At 50.6% G+C, this 23,529-nt stretch overlaps 1 protein-coding gene across 4 annotated transcripts; it reads left to right on the top strand.

Moving 5' to 3' along the window:
* MSANTD2 (Myb/SANT DNA binding domain containing 2) lies at window positions 1-23,331 on the top strand. 4 transcript variants are annotated; one of them, XM_068418389.1, is made up of 7 exons: window positions 1-501; window positions 10,374-10,418; window positions 10,979-11,237; window positions 14,564-14,624; window positions 21,145-22,207; window positions 22,916-23,041; window positions 23,179-23,331. In XM_068418389.1, exons 1-5 carry the CDS (start codon window positions 1-3, stop codon window positions 21,995-21,997), a joined length of 1,719 nt encoding a protein of 572 aa, XP_068274490.1. In that variant the 3' UTR covers window positions 21,998-22,207; window positions 22,916-23,041; window positions 23,179-23,331. The 4 variants fall into 4 exon arrangements, with proteins under 4 accessions (XP_068274490.1, XP_068274487.1, XP_068274489.1 ...); XM_068418386.1 differs by lacking the exon at window positions 10,374-10,418; XM_068418388.1 differs by lacking the exons at window positions 10,374-10,418; window positions 23,179-23,331 and having other exon boundaries at window positions 22,945-22,977.
* Window positions 23,332-23,529: the final 198 nt, after the last annotated feature.

Here is a 23,529-nt window from a genome sequence, read left to right as displayed (position 1 = left end):
ATGGCGGCGTCCTGCGGCTCCTCGCAGCTCCCGCCCGCCGAGCCGCCCCTCAAGATCCCCAAGATGGAGGTGCTGTCGCCGGGCTCGCCGGGAGCGCTGAGCGACGGCAACCCCAGCCTCTCCGACCCCTCCACCCCCAGCGGCGCCTCCCCTCTCGGCCCGGGGCCGGCGGCCGGCGGGGCTGGGCTGGGGGGCGGCGGCGGCGGGGTCGGGGGCCGCGGCGGCGCCTCACCCTCCGTCTCCTTCTCACCGGGCGGTGCCGCCGCTGCAGCCGCTGCCGCCGCTTGTCGCGGCATGTCCTGGACGCCGGCGGAGACCAACGCGTTGATCGCGGTCTGGGGCAACGAGCGGCTGATGGAGGCGCGGTACCAGCAGCTGGAGGGCGCCGGTACCGTCTTCGGGAGCAAAGCCCCCGGGCCCGCCATGTACGAGCGCGTCTCCCGCGCCTTGGCCGAGCTGGGCTACGAGCGCACCCCTTCGCAATGCCGGGAACGCATCAAGGTACCCCGGGCGGGGGGCGGCTGGTCCCCGGGGAGGTGGAGGGGGGAGCGGTCTGGGTGTCCCCGGGCTCTTCTGCCCGGCTGCCTGCGGGGGGGGTGATCCCTGGGGTGGCTTTTGGGCCTGGGAATGGGGGCTCTGTGTCCCCCAGGCTCAGCCCAGCCTTTGCCCCTGGGTTTGGGCATCCCCTGGGCTCAGCCCAGGCTTTGGCTCTGGGTTTGGGGGCACCCCATCCCCTGGGATCACCCCACCAGGGTCTCCCGGTGCAGGCAGTTTTCCACAGCATCCTTTGGCCCTGGCTGTAGGTGTCCTGGGGTCTTAGCCCAGCCTTTGCCCCACCTTCCCCTGGGCTCAGCTGCTTGGCTTTCCACAGCACCCAGTTGGCATCTCCTGGCCCGGAGCAGACTGGGTGCCATGTCCTGTGGCTTCCAGCCCTCACACCCGCAGCGTCCAGCAGCATCTTTTGGACCCAGGCGCTGCATCTTTCAGGTTCAACCACTCGGTTCCTCCTGCCTGTGTGGGCTGTGGCAGCATCCTTTGGTCCTGAGTGGTGGTGGGGGACACAGTGTCCCGGCCTTTCGGGTCCCCTCATGTGGACAGCCCCCAGCAGCATCTTTTCCCCTGGGTTTTTGGGGCACTGTGTCCCCTGGGTTACCTCCTTCAGCCCTGTGTGTGGTGGGTATCGTGGCCCTGGATGGGTTGACTCAGTCCCCTTGTCCTCCAGCATCTTCTAGCCACGAGGAGGTGGCACTAAACTGCTCGCACAGGAAAAGGGGGGCTCCCAGTTACCCCACTAATGAGGGGTGGCTCAGGCTGTGGTTGCCCTCTTGCACTCATGGCCCCCTCCTTTGCATCGGAGTCACCTTTTGGGGTACAACATCTTTCCCTGCCTCGCACCGGACCTCAGAAACCTCTTTAATAACTGAGCCCGCTGGGCTGCGTTCCCTCTGGTTGTAAAGAAGGATCTTTCCAGTTGCCTCATTCCCTGGGGGGACGGGAGAGGCTGGGTTTGGTGGCCGGCTTGGGAGCAGCCGCTTTGGAGATGGAGGGATCGTGGCTGGGGTAGGAACCGCTGCAGGGTTTCGGTTTATAAATGCCAGTGAAGCTTGGAAGGGCGAATTAAACACCCCGAGCTCCCTCTGGCTTTTTATTTTCCCCTTTCATGACCCATCAGACTCACCCTGTTAATTAGAGCAACCTTCATCCCTGGAATTAGGTGATCAAACCAAAACGACTCCCCTTCCTATAGCTGGTTTAATTTCTTAACATACTTTCCTTGTGTCATCCCGTCAACTCTGTGTCGGGGATTTATTTTCCTTGAACACCCCCAAATATTTTTGTTGCTGCGCTGCAAAAACCTCTTCGAGTCCCTTGTTCCCTCAGTTCCAAGGCGCTTGTTGCTTAAATCGCTTCTTCTCGTGAAACTTTGGGCTTTGCTGGAGGCTGGTGCATGATGGAGATGTTCCTTCAGGGCTCCGATGGTTTTGGGTCGCGATGAGAGTTTACGCAGCGGCCGTAGAGGATTTTTTTTTCACCCTGATTTTGACCGCAGCCTCTGCGACCGTTAATGCTTCAGGAGATGCTGAGCAGGTTGGGAGGAGAAGTGTCGCTATTAAAGCCAAAGGTGGGGTGTCTCGTCAACCCCAAGAGTTGCCCTTGGTGGGGACTATTGAGATAGTTGCTGCCAACCCTAAAAATCCCAACTTTTATAGGAATCCGGGTGGAATCAGCTGCTTGACTCTTCCAAGAGCCAAAATCATTTCTGGGTGTGGAGTTGTCAATGCCTGAAGTCACCTTTAAGGCAGAGTAGGACAACTTGGACACGCTGTTGGAACAAGGGGAGGTCACGGACGCTTCGTAGCCCTTCGCTGTCGGCTGGCTGAGCTGAAGGCAGAGCCGGGGAGGTGGTGATGAAGGAGCATTTAGCTCCGTCTTCCATTTATTATCCCTATTTCTGTGATTTTATAGGATGTTTTTACTTAATGCCCATCAAGGGAGAGCAGCAGGAGGATTTGCTGGTGTCTTATAAATTAAAATCATGCTTAAAACGTATCGGCTTCGACTTATTTTATAAATGTGTTTTAGATAAGAGCTTGATATCAGCTTTCTGCAGGACACCTGCCTTCCCTGGCCTCGGCCCAATCTTGAAGAATGAGTTAGAAATGAGCTGGAAAGGCAAAAATCACCTCTAAAAAAGCCAGTTTTCCAGTTGTGTCACATAGACGCGTTGTCTCCTAATTCAAACAGGATGCAAAAAGTAAAGAATTCAGATTTTCATCTGTCTCTTTAACATCTGCATGTGCTTTTCTGCGAGCAGTGCTGGCAGAACGAGGCCGCTCTCGGGTTTGAGCCGCTCTGCAAGTGTCTGTTTCAAATTTAGGGATTCATACGTAAGCGTTCCAGCTGGTTTTTCCTTTGGGAAGAGACCTTGAATCCCGACTTCGTGGGTTTGAGGTCGGTGGGTTGGGGAGTTTGGCAATCGGGAGCTGCAGGAGGATTGAAACATCTTGATTTTGGAAATAAATCCCAGACAAGCTGCCTCGTGCTCTCTGGTTGCCTCATCCTGTTGTATCCTTCATCCTTGCTCACTTAGTAACATACTCTGACTGTCCCTACGCCGCGTAGCTCTTGTTAACGAGTCGTTTCATCCGTTGGATGTTCATGGTCAAGGATTTAACGTGCTTTGTGTACCCCAAACCTCATCACCTCTCCGCAGCAGCGTGTGGAGAGCTTTGAAGTGTGAAGGTTTCACTTCAGCGCTGGGGTTTTAAGGTGGGTGATGGAATATTTGGCTGAACCCTCTCCAGACTTTGATTTTTTGGTGCCGACGTACCCGGTACGTATTCTTTGAGATCGCTTTCCGTCGGGTAACACGCCACGACGTCATCGTTTCACCCTCTTCCAGCCTCCTCCTCACCCCGGACAAGTGACTGGAGGTTTCTGCTGGGTTGTGGTTGTCCGCTAAGCGTGTAATTTATTTTTCAAAAGGGAAAATAAATACCTCAGAGATACTGGTTGAACACTCATAGGGAGCGTTAGGCACAAAGGGGAGAAGCAAACGCCGCCAACCCACATGAAAGGGGAACGAATGAAAAATTACGCCCGAATATCAGCCGTTGGGGTTCTCTTGCTTCAAGCTTTATGTAAAGCGATGACAACGGGGGCTTGTTGGTGACGGGGCTGTGGCTTTAGCTGCTTTACGATGTAAACAATCTCATTTTTAAATCTTGAGTGAAGTTATTTTTAAAGCAGGAAAAGCTGTGCTAGCCTAGAAGTGAGGAGCGACGCTCACCATAATCTGGTTTGACCTCCGGTGTGATACGGGAGGTGGGATTTCACCCAGAATCACATCGTTGGGTCCGATAATGTTGAGTTTTCATTTAAAGATCTCAAATGATGGAGCGTCGGGACGTTTCGTAGCAACCTCAACAGGGCCAAGTGTTGGGTCCTGCCCTTGGGGCACAGCCCCACGCACCGCTACAGGCTGGGGGAGAGGGGCTGGAAAGTGCCTGCTGGGAAAGGCCCTGGGGGTGTTGGTTGATGGTGGCTGGATATGAGCCAGCAGCGTGCCCAGGTGGCCAAGAAGGCCACCAGCATCCTGGCTTGTGTCAGCACTAGTGTGGCCAGCAGGACTAGGGCAGGGATCGTCCCCCTGGACTTGGCACTGGTGAGGCCACACCTCGAATCCTGGGGTTGGTTTTGGGCCCCTCACGACAAGCAAGACCTTGAGGTGCTGGAGTGAGTCCAGAGAAGGGCAACGGAGCTGGTGAAGGGTCTGGAGCACAAGTGTGATGGGGAGCGGCTGAGGGACCTGGGGGTGTTTAGCCTGGAGAAAAGGAGGCTGAGGGGAGACCTTCTCGCTCTCTACAACTGCTTGAAAGGAGGGTGTAGCGAGGTGGGGTCGGTCTCTTCTCCCAGGTAACAAGCGATGGGATGAGAGGAAACGGCCTAAAGTTGTGGCAGGGGAGGTTTAGATTGGAGATCAGGGACAATTTCTTCACCCAAAGGGCTGTCAAGCACTGGCACAGGCTGCCCAGGGCAGTGGTGGAGTCCCCATCCCTGGAGGGATTTAAAAGCCGTGTAGATGTGGTGCTGAGGGCCATGGGTTAGTGGTGGCCTTGGCAGTGCTGGGTTAGTGGTTGGACTCGATGATCTTAAAGGGCCTTTCCAACCCAAATGATTCTGTGATTCTCTCAACTAGCCAACTGTCCACCTTCGAAACAGCTTTCCCTTTTATTTCTTCTGCATGCATTTTCTGTTTGTTATCTCAGGCCCAGATCCTTGGCTGGGTATCTCCACCGGCTGCGATGTGTGCAGGGCGGTGTTCAAGTTACCTCCCGATCTTTCTTTGGCTTAACTAGACGCGGATGCGCCGGGTTTTCCATGCTGTTTCTTGTCATTCCTTTTATCCTTTCCAGCAGCCCAACATCTCACTGAAGGATCTCACAGACCCCAGTAGGTGGGAGCAACTTTTCTGTTGTTGGTTATAAGTAGGAAAAAATAAACTCTTCAGTGACCAAGAACAGATTTATTTGGTTTTACTCCTTCTTGGATGTATTGTGGAGCTGCAGTTGAGGAGCATCTCTGGGAGGAGAACGTCATGTGGAACGAACACTCTTGCAGAGCAGCTGCATCCATGAAACTTCAAGTTTGATTTTAGGAATGAGCGTGTTTCTGAAGGCAAGACAATCTACTCAAGCGTGGTTTTGAGCAGCTCCTGGCAGGAGTAGGGTGGACCTTACTCATGCGTCTCTGCATGCTGAGCTCTGTCTGTAGGCTGCATGCATCCCATCTAAACTCTTCGTGGAGCCAAAAGTCATTGACTGTGGTGCATATGGGCACGGCAGAGGGTTTTGCTGGGCTGCCTTCTGTAACTAATTACTCTTTTCCTCCAGTGCTGTCTTAAACGAGGAGCTCAGTACATCGGGAAATGGAAGTGCCCATCTTGGTCGCTGGCAGGGTCCTGCCTCATCTAAGTTGATCTCTGCAATTGGCTGTAGCGCTTCGTAAATAATTCCTGTCTGGGCAAGAACTTATTGCTTTAATATATTTAATTGTGATTTAGAAGTTGGTGGTGGTGGCAAGTCCGCTGTGGATCTTTGTTAGGTTCTAGCTCTTGTGAACTAACCCAACTTAAAAACATGCTGTGACTGACATCCCTTATCTGTGTCTTCTAGAATGACTTTGCTTGTTCAAGTCATTGTCCAAAGAGATGGAGCTGGGTTCCTAGAGATGGAGCTGGGTTCCTAGCTCGATCAGACGATCAACTTGGCTGTGTTCCCCCCTCACCACCCTTCTCCTCTCGGGACATTCCCATTGCTTTCCTCGTGCCGTATCGGAGCCACATCCTTCAAGAAGCCCCTGTGCGTTTGGGCACATCAGGATATGATAGAGGCTTTGCTCTTTGGTGCAAAGCAGGATTTATTTTGACTGCCAGCATGTCCCTGAGTGCTGTGATCTGGCGCTCTCAAGAGTTTAAGGTGCTTTTTCTTCTTTTATTCTGGATAGACCACAAGAATAGGGCTTCTCGGGGCGATACCCCATGTGAATCTCACATTCTCCTGCCTTGCACACATCTTTTAACCTAAAAGTTCATGAGCTGGCAAGTTGAGCAGAGCTATCAGACTACGTAGTCAGATCTGTTGCATTGTGCTCCCACCGTCCAACTCAGGAATGAAGTCTTCAAGGCCTTTCACCGTGCCCTACAACCACTCCAGGCTTCAAAACCCGTTTCTTTTGTCCCAGTATAGTTTCATCTCGTGTTGCTTGTGAGTATCACGATGAGGGAGGAAACTATTTGATATTGCTATTCTTAATTCGGGACGTAAAGCCAAGAGCTCCTCTCTGCCATTAAGTAAAAGAGCATCCTTGGAGTTGAACGTTGTGCTAAGTGGTGCTCTGCGGTGTTCCCCAGGGCTCAGCTCTGGGGCCGGTGCTGTTCAATATCTTTATAGATGATCTAGACGTAGGGATTGAGTGCACCCTCAGCGAATTTGCAGATGACCCCAAGCTGGGTGGGAGTGTTGATCTGCTGGAGGGTAGGAAGGCCCTAGAGAGGGATCTGGACAGGTTGGATCGATGGGCCGAGACCAACGGCATGAGGTTCAACAAGAACAAGTGCCGGGTCTTACACTTGGGCCACAACAACCCCCTGCAGCGCTACAGGCTGGGGGAAGAGTGGTTAGAAAGAGCCCTGGGGGTGCTGATGGACAGCCGGCTGAACATGAGCCAGCAGTGTGCCCAGGTGGCCAAGAAGGCCAATGGCATCCTGGCCTCTATTAGGAACAGTGTAGCCAGCCGGTCTGGGGAAGTGATCGTCCCTCTGTACTGGGCACTGGTGAGGCCGCACCTTGAATCCTGTGTCCAGTTGTGGGCCCCGCACTTCAAGAGAGATGTTGAGGTGTTGGAGCGAGTCCAGAGGAGCGCGACCAACCTGGTGAAGGGTCTGGAGAGTCTGACCTCCGAGGAACGGCTGAGGGAGCTGGGGGTGTTTAGCCTGGAGAAGAGGAGGCTCAGAGGTGACCTTAGTGCAGTCTACAACTACCTGAAGGGAGGTTGTAGCGGGGTGGGAGTCGGCCTCTTCTCCCAGGCAACCAGCGATAGGACAAGAGGACACAGCCTCCAGCTTCACCAGGGGAGGTTCAGGTTGGACATTAGGAATCATTTCTTCTCAGCAAGGGTCATTAGCCATTGGCAGGGGCTGCCCAGGGAGGTGGTGGAGTCACCATCTCTGGAGGTGTTTAAGAAAAGCCTGGCCATGGCACTTAGTGCCCTGGTCTAGTTGCCATGGTGGTGTCAGGGCAATGGTTGGACTCGATGATCCCAGAGGGCTCTTCCAACTTGGTTGATTCTGTGATTCTGTGCCATCGGGATCCCTTCTAGGCCAGCTGCTCTCATTTAATAGACTTAAATAGATCAACGTGGACACAACCGTAGGCCACCTAACTGCTCTGCAGAGCCCGTAGCGTCTCCCTGAGTAAGAGCACGTCTCAGATCAAGGATGTGGAGTTTCTTGTGTTGGCCCATCTCTGGGGTTATCATAAGCAGCTCTGCTGTGGTGTGGTTCTCCCTCATCTTATTTTTTTTCTTGGAGGGAGGACTGTGTCTACAGTCCCTTCCTAAGGCTTTTCTGACTGGTGTTTCTGCAGAGTGAGCGGTTGTCCCGTGGCTTCGCTCGTAGAGAAGATGAGGGCTCGTAAGTTAGAAATGGTGAGAAAAATCCACGTTGAGCTTTTTTGACTGTCTCCTCCTTTGGATTTCACAATGATAAATTAAGCGGGGATAATCTGTCTTCGTATTGCAGGCAGTGTTGCAGCACAATAAGCAAAAGCCTCGGTCTCTTCCAGTCTGTGCAGTCACTGGGCAGTTATCAGGTCTGTTTTCAGTTCCTTGTCCTAAATTTACTGGTTTCTTGTCTATCTGTATCAATCTGTGTATGTGCACTTTAGGAACCACGGAGCAGGAGTTGAGCTGGACACCGGGAGGAATAGAGGAGGTGCGTAAGAAAAAAAAACCCTCGATCTTAAATCTTAGTGATCAGAATATCCTGCTGGAAGCAAAGTGTCTGAACTATTGAGTGCTATAAAATATCCAGGGGGATTTTTCCTGAAGCCTGAGGAATTATTTAGGTCTTACTCAGGGTCTCTGAAGAAAATAGTCATGGGAGGTGCAGGGAGAGCCATCGATCTGCTCTGCCTCACCCCTGCCACGTGGGCATCCATGAAACGGAGCTGACCCGAGGTGAACACCATGTAGAAAAGAGGTTGGAGAAAGTGGGGAATGCCCCCGAGAAGAAGGAGCTAGTGGGAATCTTGGTTCTCCCAGGAAACAAGACCAAGGAGTCAGCAGCTGCTTGGCCACAGACCTTCTGCTTCTTTTGAAAGCACCAAATTTTAGATGATTTCACTCAAATTTTAGATGATTTCACTCAAATTTTAGATGATTTCACTCAAATTTTAGATGATCTGTTGCCAGCGGCGGAGGTAGAAGACGAATCGCGCAGCCAGGTCCAAAAGCATCTATGCAGTCACCTCAAAAGTACTCTTGGCTTGCCAGAGTGATGAGCAACGAGGCTATTGTTGATTTATTTTTGCCCCCCTTTTTGCGTTGCTCCCTTTAATTCTTGTATTAGTCTCCATTGACTTGATGCTGAATTATTTTCATGGTAAAATAAGCCAATTTGCAGCCTGAATGAAATAATTAATTACTATTAGGCTGCAACCTGGGGTGAGATACTCAATGACTCCATCAGTAGGGAGAGACGTTTGGAGCCACACGCTTAAAATCAAGTGGCTGCGGACGTCGAGCGTTCCCGGGAGGGCTTGGCCAAGAGCATTGACATTTTTTTGGTCAACTGCACTGGAAATGGTTTTATTTAGCTTAAATGCTGCTAATAAAATCAGCTAGAGGCTCTAAATCTGCGGTTAACTCCGACAGATAAGCCGGGGCACATGTAAGAACTGGGCTTTGGAAAATAGATCTGAAAAAAAATCTGGACTTGGATGGATTTTTGGAAAGAATCTGGGAGCAAAACAGAATTTGCCCGTATCGCTCAGTGAGATTGGAGCTGAAAGGAGAGAAACTGGAGTGAAAAAACGAGGTGATGCATCCTCTGACACGCTTTGTGGGGCAAACCGGACCGTTTTAAAACCACCTCGATGCTCCCAAGAGGTTCTAGTTGCTGAATTAACAACCAAAATGACCTGTACCCCCCAGCCCTGGGGAACCCAGTTTGCCTGCATTGAATATCGACAGGTTTCTTGGTTCCAGGTTGACGTAGCCGGTTGTTTTTCACCTCGCTTGCAGATGGGAGCTTAAAATTTGATTGTGTCCACCCAAAAAGGAGCTGCCCAGGTGGTGAAGGCAAAATGGGCACGGGTTCCACCTTAAACCACTGAATAACTCTGGTGGTTGTTGCTGCCTGGGTGTTTATATGGGGTTTTTTTATTATTTTGTGGGGTTTTTTTGTTTTGAAGCAGCAGGGTAGAACTGACTTACTCCTTCGCAGTTTTGCTTCTGCCTCCAGGGCTCTGAATATTACGAGGAAACTGGTTAGAAATATATTCCTTCCCCCGCTGATGCTGTTAAACCAGTATATGAGGAGCATTAGGTAGGTTTGAGCTTTCTGAAGATGTGAAGGTTCTTTTTTGGGGGAAAAAAGCAGAGTGGTGGTAGAATTAAAACCACATTGAGGGATGCCCATAAAGATCTTTTTTTTTTTTTTTTTACCCTCAAGAAACTGTGTCGCTCCAGATTAGCGGCCTGGAGAAGGCTCTGGGGAGACCTTCTAGCACCTTCCAGTACCTGAAGGGGCTACAGGAAAATGGGAGAGGGACTTTTTACAAGGGCACGGAGTGACAGGAATGGGGAACGGTTTTAAACTGAAAGAGGGGAGATTTAGATTAGATTTTAGGAAGAAATTCTTTGCTGTGAGGGTGGTGAGACCCTGGCCCAGGTTGCCCAGAGAAGCTGTGGCTGCCCCCTCCCTGGCAGTGTTCAAGGCGAGGTTGGATGGGGCTTGGAGCAACCTGGTGTGGTGGAAGGTGTCCCTGCCCGTGGCAGGGGGTTGGGACTAGATGATCTTTAAGGTCCCTTCCAACCCAAACCAGTCTGGGATTCTGGGAAACGTGGACGGAAATCGTAGGCTCACATGGCTTTGCATCGCGAAGGGGATGCAGCAGCTTGGCCGGCGGTGCGGGATGCTAAAGGGATCAGGGGGTTTTGAATCTGTGCGGGAGGTTTCGGCCTCAGCCCTTTTTTTTTTTCATTTAAAGGCTTATTAGCAAGAGCCATCGTAGTATTGTTTCTTACTTAATGCTTGCTGTCGAAGTCTGGGAATATGGAGCATTATTGATTTGACCTCTTTTAAATTTCAGCAGCTTCACAAGAGGCAGAGTGAGTTAGTAAGGAATGCAAAAGATGTAAGTAATATACATTTTCCTAGCTGAATAGCTTAGGTGTATACATTTATGTCTTCTTACCAGGGTAAGGAAGGTTGGACCATCTTTGCTTTGGGGGACTCTTTCTTTCTCTTTTCCTTTCCCTCTCCTCCAAGCTGTGGGCACAACACCAGCTCTGCTTTCTCCTCCTCGTAGTAGGTGTGCATTTGCTTGGCTGGTTGGTCTCTCTGACTGGGGCTCTTTTGGTATTTTTATTTTATTTATTTTTCCCCTACATTATAGCACATCTGGGGATCTTTTTCCAAGTGGGGAAAAGAATAAATTGCCCGAGTTAAATCTGACGAACCAATAGCTGCTACCTCAACTTTGTCCTGTGTCGTAGATGCTTCCCGGCGGGCATAGATTAATTCGGGAGCGTTGCATTTAGCACGTGAGAGTGGGACAAATTATCAGCAGAAGTAAAAATAAACCCAAACCGAACCCCTAAACTCTACCTAGCAGCCATGTAACTGTCTGCAAGTGAATGTGTGCTCTTGCAACCCATCACCACCTGAATAACCTGCCTTTTTTTCCTCTCTCAGACCCTTCGCAGGTGCTACAGCCGCGTGAAGGAGCACGGCGTCGGGAAGAGGAAAAGCAGCTACACGTTTGAACAGCTGGAGCAAGTGTTTGGGCAGGGAGGATGGGACTCCCAGCCCTGTCAGCCTGTCCTCATCAACAGCAGCGGCTTGTACCAGGAGCTGGAATCCGACGGCAGCACGATGGAGGAATATTCGCAAGAGGATTGGGGAAACCACAGTCAGGATCTTCATTGCTACCAGACGGGCGAACAGGAGTTGGGTAAGATGTTGGCACATCTCCATCCTCTCATTTTGCCTGTGCTCTGTGCTCATACCTGTCTCTCTCAGATATAGCTCACGACCAGCTTTCGTGTTTCATAGTGTGCTCTAGATGTTAAACACCTGATGTCCTCAGGGAGAAAAGGGAAAGAAAGCCCCCAGTTCATCATCAAAAGCAAACTGTGGTTCCCAAAGTATTTTAGGATCAGGACTTGGGTTTGAAAAGCCTCACAAGAGGAGAGAAGGGCTGTGTGGGCAGAAACAGGGGAGGAGGAGGAGGTGGCGACACGTTCCCTGTCTCTCCTTCCCTGCTCAGTTCATACAATCCCAGACTGGTTTGGGTTGGAAGGGACCTTAAAGATCATCCAGTTCCAACCCCCCTGCCAAGGGCAGGGACACCTTCCACCAGACCAGGTTGCTCCAAGCCCCATCCAACCTGGCCTTGAACACTGCCAGGGAGGGGGCAGCCACAGCTTCTCTGAGCAACCTGGGCCAGGGTCTCACCACCCTCACAGCAAAGAATTTCTTCCCAGTAACTCATCTCAATCTCCCCTCTTTCAGTTTAAAACCGTCGCCCCCTCGTCCTATCACTCCATGCCCTTGTAAAAAGTCCCTCTCCAGCTTTCCTGTAGCCCCTTCAGGTGCTGGAAGGTGCTAGAAGGTCTCCCTGGAGCCTTCTCTTCTCCAGGCTGAACAGCCCCAGCTCTCTCAGCCTGTCTCCAGAGCAGAGGGGCTCCAGCCCTCTGAGCATCTCCGTGGCTTCCTCTGGACTCGCTCCAACAGCTCCGTGTCCTTCTGCTGTTGGGGGCCCCAGAGCTGGACGCAGCACTGCGGGGGGGGTCTCACGAGAGCGGAGCAGAGGGGCGGAATCCCCTCCCTCGCCCTGCTGGCCACGCTGCTGGGGATGCAGCCCAGGACACCGTTGGCTTTCTGGGCTGCAAGCGCACGTTGCCGGCTCATGGTGAGCTTCTCGTCACCCATCACCCCCAAGTCCTTCTCCTCAGGGCTGCTCTCAACCCATTCTCCGCCCAGCCTGTGTTTGTGCTTTGGATTGCCCCAACCCACATGCAGGACCTTGCACTTGGCCTTGATGAACTTCATGAGGTTCACACGGGCGCACTTCACAAGCCTGTCAAGGTCCCTCTGGATGACATCCCTTCCCTCCAGCGTGTCCAGTTCTACTTCCCCTCTTGCACTCCAGGATTGAGACCTAATCCCTGTGCTTTTCTTGCTTGAATTACTGGCGTCTCTGCATAAGAATCAATATATTAATTAATGTGGAGATTTGATTGCTGCCTGTGGCTTGAACTTCATCAAACAGAGCAAGGTACCATGTTCTTGATTGAAAACACACGCTGATCTGAGCAGCTTTGTGAAGTGGGGTTCTCTAAGTATATTTAGATCTCTGGGTGCGTGTTCCTCCCTTGCCTGAGCACAAGGGCATTATTTTCCCAGCAGAAACTTTATAAAGTTGATCAAATTCAATGGAGACTCAAGTGAAGCGGTAGATAAAAGGTGAATTGGATAAAGGCTCTTGGTGTGACAGGGTTTTTTTTCCCCTTGTGATTTGTAGGCTGAAACAGGGAGAGGAGAAGCAGCCACGCATCTGTGCTTAGGGGACTGGTGAGTTGGGATGCCTTGAAAGAGGTTTAAATAGCAATTTAACATTAAAATTAGCGAGTTGGCTGTTAACGGCGTTCCGGTTCTCTCAGACTTCTTCCCCATGGGGATTTAAAAGGCAGGAAGATGTGGGAGCCCAGAGAGTGGTGGTGAATGGGGCAAAGTCCAGCTGGCAGCCGGTCACTTGCGGTGTTCCCCAGGGCTCAGTTCTGGGGCCGGTGCTGCTCAATATCTTTATAGATGATCTAGACGTAGGGATTGAGTGCACCCTCAGTAAATTTGCAGATGACACCAAGCTGGGTGGGAATGTCGATCTGCTGGAGGGTAGGAAGGCCCTACAGAGGGATGTGGACAGGTTGGATCGATGGGCTGAGACCAACGGCATGAGGTTCAACAAGAACAAGTGCCAGGTCTGACACTTGGGCCACAACAACCCCCTGCAGTGCTACAGGCTGGGGGAAGAGTGGTTAGAAAGAGCCCTGGGGGTGCTGATGGACAGCCGGCTGAACATGAGCCAGCAGTGTGCCCAGGTGGCCAAGAAGGCCAATGGCATCCTGGCCTCTATTAGGAATAGTGTAGCCAGCCGGTCTGGGGAGGTGATCGTCCCTCTGTACTCGGCACTGGTGGGGCCGCATCTTGAATCCTGTGTCCAGTTGTGGGCCCCGCACTTCAAGAAAGATGTTGAGGTGTTGGAGCGAGTGCAGAGGAGGGCGACCAAGCTGGTGAAGGGTCTGGAGGGTCTGAGCTACGAGGAACAGCTGAGGGAGCTGGGGGTGTTTAGCCTGGAGAAGAGGAGGCTCAGAGGTGACCTTATTGCAGTCTACAACTACCTGAAGGGAGGTTGTAGTGAAGTGGGAGTCGGCCTCTTCTCCCAGGCAACTAGTGATAGGACAAGAGGACACAGCCTCCAGCTTCACCAGGGGAGGTTCAGGTTGGACATGAGGAAGCATTTCTTCTCAGCAAGGGTCATTAGCCATTGGCAGGGGCTGCCCAGGGAGGTGGTGGAGTCACCATCTCTGGATGTGTTTAAGAAAAGCCTGGCCATGGCACTTAGTGCCCTGGTCTAGTTGCCATGGTGGTGTCAGGGCAATGGTTGGACTCGATGATCCCAGAGGGCTCTTCCAACCTGATTGACTCAGTGATTCTGGGAGAGGAGCGGTAGGGAGAAGATGCGGTTACAAAACGTACGTAAATTCCATGTAGTTGGAGTCGTTGCGGCGAGTCAAAACTCTGCTCTCCGGGTTTGTCGCTGTTTTCCTTCAGTCGCAGCGGAGCCGTTGGCGTGCGCTTGGGCTGCTGATAGTCTTCATCTTCTGAGATGTTACAAGAAAAGCACTTAGCCCACAGCATCTAAATGGAACACAGATGCATTTGTTCTGGTGCTGAAAGCAGAAGAAGCCTTTTTTTTCCTTCTTCCTTTTTTTTAACGACATAGTTTATCAATTTAACAGCAGGAATTGTAGTCTTGGCCTTGGAAGGTTTTGCACTTGCAGAGATAAATTCAGATCTTAACTGACCACGTCTTCCAAGGAAAAAAAAATACTATTCATTTATGGAGTGGAGCTGAGCTCTAGTGAACTGCCTGGCTTAGGAAGCAACTATTGATTTTTTTTTTTTTAATTTAATTCCAGCTTTTTAAAAAAAAAATAAAAAGGCACCAGGGACATTATTTAAACTCTAATTATGTGTTGGAATTTTACCTTTCAGATGAAATGCCTCCCACAAAAAGAACATTAAAGATCAAACAGGAGTCTTCGGAAGATACGCAGTAAGTAAATTTATGAATGTTTTACCCTGGAATGCGTTTCCCTGGGGATGTTGTTGTGCAGGAGGGGAGGATATTTGCAACTTGTGATTATAATTATAAAACACGTTGTGCAAGACTATTCATACAGTTGTATCCGCTTTCTGCGTTAGTCCAGTTACCTCAGAACATCTCAAAAGCTTCCCAAGTCTCTGGCTTCTTGGCTTCAGCATTGGGCAAACGAAATGAGGCTTAATGACACGAGTGCAAGGACTTAAAATGCGGATAAAATACGCAGGGATGTGTGTGGGCAGTTTGTGCCACGAGGCCAAACTCTTGAATCTATTTATAATCTGGTTTTTTTTCTTGTTTTTCCCCCATTTGCCTCAAGTTTTGCCCCTTTGGACGTAAAAGAATATAGGAGGAGCGGAGGAAAGAGCAAGAAGAGGGACGCAGCACCCTGGTAGTAGCGTGTATTGTTGGCTTGACAAGAAAACTTCATGCCTTTCCCCTCCTTGGTGGGAAAACACGCCAAAGTTTGAGAGTTTGGGGTTTTTTTATTTTATTTTTATAACTTTCCAGAGCTGACTCGTAACCTTTTTGGATCGGTTTAATCTGACAAATCCCGGAGCATTTCAAATGCTTTGAGCATGTGAATCTCCTCCCTTTGCCTCGCCAACAATAACACAGAGCGTTTAGAAAAAATGAAAGGAATTGTTCTGTATTTACTCAGACCGGGGCTAATTTCTTCCTCCAAAACCTTTAAAATTATTTTTATTTTTGAAAGAAGCTTTCACTGTAGTGGCTTAGCTTCAGGCTCCTCACTTCAGGTGGATTTTCACGCTCCTGGAAGGTGACTTTTTTTCTTAACGTGGAGCAAATTCAGTTTAGCGACTCAGGGATGACTTGGAGAAAAATAACTTACATTATTATCACCTCTTTAAACAGTTTCTTAGGACTGTTCTGGGATAATTTTACCTTTCAGGGCGTGCTCTAGGGAGCGGGGTAGAAAATAATCCTGAATTTTCTGTGTTGGAGGCTCGAACTGTCTGGATCTTCTCTTCCAGGTTTTGTTGTAGATTTGGTAGATTAGACCTTTTAGAGTTTTCTGGTGGTTTTTTCCCCAAGTTCCCTCTAAAATGCACAGAAATCTGAACTCTCAGGCAGTTTGTGAAGCGTGCAGGTGATAAACCCATCTTCCCTGCTCAGTAGAAGCACAAAGCATCTTCCATATTTACTGAAAATTATCTTTTTTCCCCCATTATGGGAGCAAAGAACTTTTAAACTCGGACTTAGTAGATTAAAAGCAGTGAGGAGAAGCGTGGCTGATAGGAAGATAAGCTGGGTATTGATTTATTACCTTCAAAAAATAGAATGGGGTCTGTTCTTAAAAGCCATGGATGATAAATAGATGCCAAACTTTTTAAACCTCATTGGCCAGAGTTTTAAAAAACATATAACTTATTTCAAAGAAGGTCAGGCTTCAGTTTGTGTGTGTTCTTGGTCAAGGGCAGATTTTCAGCAGAAAATAATCTTGATAAAATCAAAACCAAATCCTTCGCCGAACCTTGCGCCATGATGTTGGACGTGGAGCACTCGCGCTGTGGCCGTGGCAGGCTGTAAGCACGTGTATTGCTAAAAAAAATCTGGTCTTTGCTTATCCCTTTCCATCCCCTGGGGTTTTGGAAGGGTTTTTTTGGGAAGGGTTTTTCTGGAGCTAAGCAGCTTGCAGAAAACCACAGGAGCAAACGTGCACCACGACGTTATTTTCCTAGCAGAGAAGATGCTTGCTGTAGGAAATGTATCACTGAGCTCTGCGGGCGCTGGAATTCACTCTCGCTCTTCTTTTCCTGCTAAAACACACACGTGTGAATCTGGCTGTCGCTGGTATCTGAGCACAAACCTGCAGGAACAGAGAGAGATCGCTTTGCTCCTGCTGCCGCTGAGGGTTTCGGCTGCTTCGGCCAGCGCCGGGACTGGATCTAATGCGTTGTGTCACCAAGCAAGCTGCACAGCACCTTAGCACGGACAGCACAGCCTCTCTGAGCTTCAAGGAATAAATAACTGGTCTCCAAAAGACATAGGAGGACTTTGTATCTTTATAGATGATCTAGACGTAGGGATTGAGTGCACCCTCAGTGAATTTGCAGATGACCCCAAGCTGGGTGGGAGTGTCGATCTGCTGGAGGGTAGGAAGGCCCTAGAGAGGGGTCTGGACAGGTTGGATCGATGGGCCGAGACCAACGGCATGAGGTTCAACAAGAACAAGTGCCGGGTCTGACACTTGGGCCACAACAACCCCACACAGCGCTACAGGCTGGGGGAAGAGTGGTTAGAAAGAGCCCTGGGGGTGCTGATGGACAGCCGGCTGAACGTGAGCCAGCAGTGTGCCCAGGTGGCCAAGAAGGCCAATGGCATCCTGGCCTCTATTAGGAATAGCGTAGCCAGCCGGTCTGGGGAAGTGATGGTCCCTCTGTACTGGGCACTGGTGAGGCCGCACCTTGAATCCTGTGTCCAGTTGTGGGCCCCGCACTTCAAGAAAGATGTTGAGGTGTTGGAGCAAGTCCAGAGGAGGGCGACCAAGCTGGTGAAGGGTCTGGAGGGTCTGAGCTACGAGGAACGGCTGAGGGAGCTGGGGGTGTTTAGCGTGGAGAAGGGGAGGCTCAGAGGTGACCTTATTGCAGTCTACAACTACCTGAAGGGAGGTTGTAGTGAAGTGGGAGTCGGCCTCTTCTCCCAGGCAACCAGCGACAGGACAAGAGGACACAGCCTCCAGCTTCACCAGGGGAGGTTCAGGTTGGACATTAGGAAGCATTTCTTCTCAGCAAGGGTCATTAGCCATTGGCAGGGGCTGCCCAGGGAGGTGGTGGAGTCACCATCTCTGGAGGTGTTTAAGAAAAGCCTGGACATGGCACTTAGTGCCCTGGTCTAGTTGCCATGGTGGTGTCAGGGCAATGGTTGGACTCGATGATCCCAGAGGGCTCTTCCAACCTGACTGATTCTGTGATTCTGTGACTTCCCCTATTTCCTGGGTCACCTTCTTGTAGGAAGAGAAGAGGTAAGCACTGTCCAGGTGCTGTGCTCCATCAGCTGGACGCTCCTTCCCCACATCAGCACCGCTGCCTCCAAATAAACTGTTTGGAAAAGCAAAACTCTCCTTAAACTTCCTTTCTGCTCTTTTAAATTTATTTAAGGAGCGGTTTTATTCGCTGCAGGCTTTGTGAAGATGACTAGAAAAATCTTGAGGAGCTCAATCCTTCACTGAAACCAGCTGTTTCAGCCGCTTTGAAGTCTGCTTTTGTTTGGAAACGGCGCCTTCGAACAAATTAGTGCCGCGTCATGTGTCTTTTTTTTTTTGTGTGTCTTTTTTTTTTCCTCATTTGAATTGCAAAAGCTTCCGAGGACGAGATGGCCAGACTCCAACACTGAGGTCATGGCTCCACAGTAGGGTCAAATCCAGCTCTAGGGCACCTTCTGCAGATGAAAACTGAGACTGCTTCTGGGACACGCGGCGCTGACTCGGGCTGAAACCTCTGCTAGCTCCGATTTTTTTTTTTTTCTATTGAAAAATAAATAATAGGAACAATTTGACTCTGAACTGCTTATACCTCTGCTTGGCCGAGTCGCAGAGATGTCCCCTCCTCTGTCCCTTTGTCCGTCTTGTCCCCAGAAGGTGAACTTCTAAATGTCTTAAAAAAAAAGACAAGAGGAAGTGGAAATGACTCCTCAAAATTATCTTAAAATAAGAAACAGGAGTTTGTTGCCGATGCACAGGGCATTTTTAACACCCCCCTGGCTCAAACACAACTCCCCTTGCCAAGCAGGTCCCTTCCTTGGTGCTCTAAGGATTGCCAAAATGCCTTTTAATCCTCTCCAGAAATCTTCTGCCGTGCTTGCCGCTGCTAGAGAGTGAAGAGAGGCGATGTGCTGATGGATGCCGTCCCTCCCATTGCCGTGAGGAGTGAGTGATCTCAGCTTGGCTTGCTCAGACCCAGAGCTTGGTGGGGGGGGGGGCGGTTGGATATCCTACCCGAGGTCTGCAAAGCTGGGGTGCACCAACCATCTGCTCCTCAAACTGCACGACACAAAGCAGTCTGTCCCAGAGGCACCAGATCGCCTAAAGGACACCCAACGCTTGGAGAGCCTTCCCATAATCACGTGCGTTGTATTTACACCTCTAAAAGCTGATTTTAAGGAGTTTAAGCAATCTTCATGAGCCCACAAGAGGAGGGAAGTTGGAGCGTGCCCCACAGAAGAAAACCTGGGTGCAGGGACTGAAGACGCAGTATGTTCTCCTGGTGGGACGTGGGAGGAGGAAAGACCCTCCTGGGGATGCAGTGACACCTTATTGCAGTCTACAACTACCTGAAGGGAGGTTGTAGTGCAGTGGGAGTCGGCCTCTTCTCCTGGGCCACTAGCGATAGGACAAGAGGACACAGCCTCAAGCTTCGCCAGGGGAGGGTCGGGTTGGACATTAGGAAGCATTTCTTCTCAGCAAGGGTCATTAGCCATTGGCAGGGGCTGCCCAGGGAGGTGGTGGAGTCACCATCTCTGGAGGGGTTTAAGACAAGACTGGACATGGCACTTCGTGCCATGGTCTAGTTGCCATGGTGGTGTCAGGGCAACGGTTGGACTCAATGATCCCAGAGGGCTCTTCCAACCTGGTTGATTCTGTGACACTCGTGCGATCGCAGTTCAGCTTTACGGACGCGGCACAATGGATAAAAGGGAGCAGAGTTGCATGGAGCAAGATTTACATCCCAGTTGGTGGACCACGAGAGATTTCTCCGCTACCAAACGAGCCACATTATCTTCTACAGCTTTAATTATAGGACAATAACTCCTAAATGAGTAGTTCTTGCTAATTACACCCTAAGTGTCTCATTCATTGTGGAGGAAGCCGTTCCGTCTTGCTTCAGGCGCACGCGAATGCTCTCTCCTCATTGCTTAGCAAGGTGTAAATCACTCTGTGGAAACTCGCTTTGATACCCGGAGTGAGAAGAAATCTTTTGGGAACACGAGGATTTGTTTCTCGGATCTCCACAGGGATTTCTGCTGTCTGTCGTGTCGGTTGTGTCCGGGCGTATGTCATGGACTTGATGGATGGAGCACTCGGTGGATAAGGATTTGGCTGGATGGTCGCACGCAGAGTTGTGGTCAACGGCTCAATGGCCAAAGGGAGACCAGTAACGAGTGGTGCTCCTCAGGGGTCAGGATTGGGACCAGGGCTGTTCAACATCTCTGTTGGTGACATGGACAGTGGGAGTGAGTGCGCCCTCAGCAAGTTTGGGGACAACACCAAGCTGTGTGGTATGGTCAACACGCTGGAGGGAAGGGATGGCGTCCAGAGGAACCTTGAGAGCTGGGCCTGTGTGAACCTCATGAAGTTCAACAAGGCCAAGCGCAAGGTCCTGCACGTGGGTCGGGGCAATCCCAAGCACAAATCCAGGCTGGGCGGAGGAGGGATCGAGAGCAGCCCTGAGGAGAAGGACTTGGGGGTGATGGGTGACGAGAAGCTCACCATGAGCCGGCAACGTATGGCCCCAAGTTCTGCCAGGGGAGGTTTAGATTGGAGATCAGGAACAATTTCTTCACGCAAAGGGCTGTCAAGCACTGGAACAGGCTGCCCAGGGCAGTGGTGGAGTCCCCATCCCTGGAGGGATTTAAAAGCCGTGTAGATGTGGGGCTGAGGGACATGGGTTAGTGGTGGACTTGGCAGTGCTGGGTTAGTGATTGGACTCGATGATCTTAAAGGACCTTTCAACCAAAACGATTCTGTGATTCTGTGTGCGCTTGCAGCCCAAAAGGCCAACCGTGTGCTGGGCTACATCCCCAGCAGCGTGGCCAGCAGGGCGAGGGAGGGGATTCTGCCCCTCTGCTCCGCTCTCCTGAGACCTCCCCTGCAGTGCTGCATCCAGCTCTGGGGCCCCCAACAGAAGAAGGACATGGAACTGTTGGAGCGAGTCCAGAGGAGGCCATGAAGATGCTCAGAGGGCTGGAGCCCCTCTGCTCTGGAGACAGGCTGAGAGAGTTGGGGCTGTTCAGCCTGGAGAAGAGAAGGCTCTGGGGAGACCTTCTAGCACCTTCCAGTACCTGAAGGGGCTACAGGAAAGCGGGAGAGGGACTTTTTACAAGGGCATGGAGTGATGGGACGAGGGGGAACGGTTTTAAACTGAAAGAGGGGAGATTGAGATGAGATCTGAGGAAGAAATTCTTTGCTGTGAGGGTGGTGAGACCCTGGCCCAGGTTGCTCAGAGAAGCTGTGTCTGCCCCCTCCCTGGCAGTGTCCGAGGCCAGGTTGGATGGGGCTTGGAGCAACCTGGTCTGGTGGAAGGTGTGCCTGCCTGGACACCTAGAACTAGATGATCTTGAAGGATCTTGAACTAGATGACCTTCAAGGTCCCTTCCAACCCAAACCAGTCTGTGATTTATCAGCTCTTGTTTTCTTTACGGGGTTATCTCCTGTAGAAGTTTACTCCTCCACTTTACTGATGCTTTTATCCTTCTCACCATGGTTTTTTTTTTGTTTTTCTTTCATTTCCAGGAAGCGCGACGTCATGCAGAACATCATGCAGATCTTGGAGTCGGTCCAGTTGAAGTGGGAGCTGTTCCAAAGCTGGACGGACTTCTCCAGGTTACACCTTTCTAACAAACTGGCCATTTTCGGCATCGGTTACAACACCCGTTGGAAGGAGGACATCCGTTACCACTACGCGGAGATCAGCTCGCAGGTACCTCTCGGCAAACGCCTCCGGGAATATTTTAATTCAGAAAAACCCGAGGGTCGAGTTATTATGACCCGAGTGCAAAAAATGAACTGGAAGAACGTTTATTACAAATTCCTGGAGATCACCATCAGCGAAGCCAGGTGCCTCGAGCTCCACATGGAGATCGACTGGATCCCCATCGCTCACTCCAAACCCACCGGAGGCAACGTCGTTCAGTATTTATTACCGGGCGGGATCCCCAAGAGCCCCGGTTTATACGCCATCGGCTACGAAGAGTGCCACGAAAAACCTCCTTCCCCCCTTGCTGAGCACAGGGGACCCGATCCCACCAACGAGACTCCAGGAGAACTGGAGGTTCCTTCACCACAAGCTTCCCTGCGGGTCGACATGGAATCCGCTCGGATTATCTACTGTTACCTTGGCATCGCCGAGGTCCGGACTCTCCAGCAGTGCCTGTTTTTACATTTCCAGGCAAACACCAAAACCTTCAGTAAGGATTGGGTGGGGATCAACGCTTTTTTATCTCAGAACTGCGTCGTCGAGCCCGGCGTCTCGCCCAAATCCATCTACATCAAATTCGTGGAAGTGGAGAGGGATTTTCTTTCCGCCGGCTCTTTGGTAGAGTGCCTGGAAAAAGCCATCGGATACCCCTTAAAATTTAACAACTGAATCTTCGTCCTTCATAAGGATTTAACGGCTTTTAGCCCCTTTTTTTTCCCCCCCCCATCTCGCTACCAGATCCTGAAATTCACATCGGATTTTTCCACCTGGAAACGAGTGGGTTTGTGGGGTGAGAAGAGCTTTGTGGGGCGCTCTCCTCCTGCCTCTCACCTCGGGGCGGTTTCCCCATCGCAAGGAGGAGTCGTGACACAACCGTAGGTACATTCCGCATCGAACAACGCGCAGACGTGGCGTTTTCACCCAAAAACCCATGAATTTTGGGGGGTTTTTTGTTGCTTTATTCCATTTTTACGCCTCCGTCTCGTGTTATTACGGAGCTGAATAAATAAGCAATAGCTGACGGCAAGTTCACCCTTGAATCACGTTAAAGGAGACTGTTTTTTCAAAGCCACCCTTAGATACTATTGTATATAATTTAGAATGTCACTTTTTTTTTTTGTTGTTGGTTATTTTTTTGCACCATCGAGTTGTTTCTCTCTCTCTCCAAACAGTGTTGCCTGCGAAAAAAAAAAAAAAGACTTTGGGATTTCTTGTGATGTATTCCACTAGTAGCGTCGCCATATCCGCTTTTTATTTTATTTTTTAACATTAAAAGAATTCCTGGCCTTTTTTATTATTTTTATTTTTATTATTTGGGGGATTTTTGGGTTTATTTTTTTTTTTTCCCCTGAGTTCTAGTTAACCTCTTTGTGAGAATAACCTGGCAGCTGGGAAATATTATTATTATTATTATTTTTTCGGTCGAATCGTGCTTTACAGATACAATCAAAGCTGTGAGAATGGGGAAAGGGGAGGGTTGGGGAGGGGACACGGGGTTGGGGAGGGGGGGACAAGGGGGGGGAGGATGCATTTAATGCCTTTTTCAGCCGTGTTACTATATTAAACCCCCATTATCTCGCCGGCCAGCGCTGGCGGGGTTATTTTTTTTTTTTCAGTCATTTTTCTTTTCAAGAGCTCATCGATCGGTGAAGTTGTGACATCCGCTGAATGTGTCGGTCCTAATAAAATCGAGCAAAACACGGACGGGCTTTGGTAAATCTTTCTCCTCCTCCAGGGGGAATTTTTTTTTGGGGGGGGGGAGCGAGGGACACCGAGCTCTTCTCTTGGGATCTTTCCACCTGGGCTTCGTTCCAGGGCTCGTAATGGTTTAATTAATTGATTTTTATAAGCGCCGCTGGAGTTGGTTTTTCCTTCCCCGTGGAGATGCCCCAAATCTTGGAAGACGGATCGTCGCCGTTGAGCCCTGAGATGGCGGAGAGAGGAAGAGGAGGAGGTCGCTGCCACCCCGCCAGCGCTCAAAATAGGGTTGACTTACCCCAGGATAGGGTGACTTACCCCAAAAAGCCGAGAGGGGAGAGCATCAGAGGTGAGATCTCAGTGGGATCTAGTCGGGTCGATCCCCCCTCAAAGCTTCCTCGCTCCTCCAAAGCGGATCGTGGATTTACGGGGGGAGACGAGGGCGGGAAGGGATTAATTCCCCCTCCCCCCCCTTCCTCTTCCTCTTCCTCCTCCTCTAATCT

Source organism: Nyctibius grandis, chromosome 25 (assembly GCF_013368605.1).
Source record: "Nyctibius grandis isolate bNycGra1 chromosome 25, bNycGra1.pri, whole genome shotgun sequence".
Lineage (NCBI taxonomy): Eukaryota > Metazoa > Chordata > Aves > Nyctibiiformes > Nyctibiidae > Nyctibius > Nyctibius grandis.
Note: the sequence above shows the minus strand (reverse complement) of the source record. Positions and strands in the feature narration are given on the sequence as shown.

Coding starts and splice junctions, on each gene's coding strand:
- MSANTD2 (XM_068418389.1), top strand. CDS start 1: ATGGCGGCGTCCTGCGGCTCCTCGCAGCTCCCGCCCGCCGAGCCGCCC. Junction 502..10,373: donor AATGCCGGGAACGCATCAAG/GTACCCCGGGCG, acceptor TTTAAATTTCAG/CAGCTTCACAAGAGGCAGAG. Junction 14,625..21,144: donor GAGTCTTCGGAAGATACGCA/GTAAGTAAATTT, acceptor TTTCATTTCCAG/GAAGCGCGACGTCATGCAGA.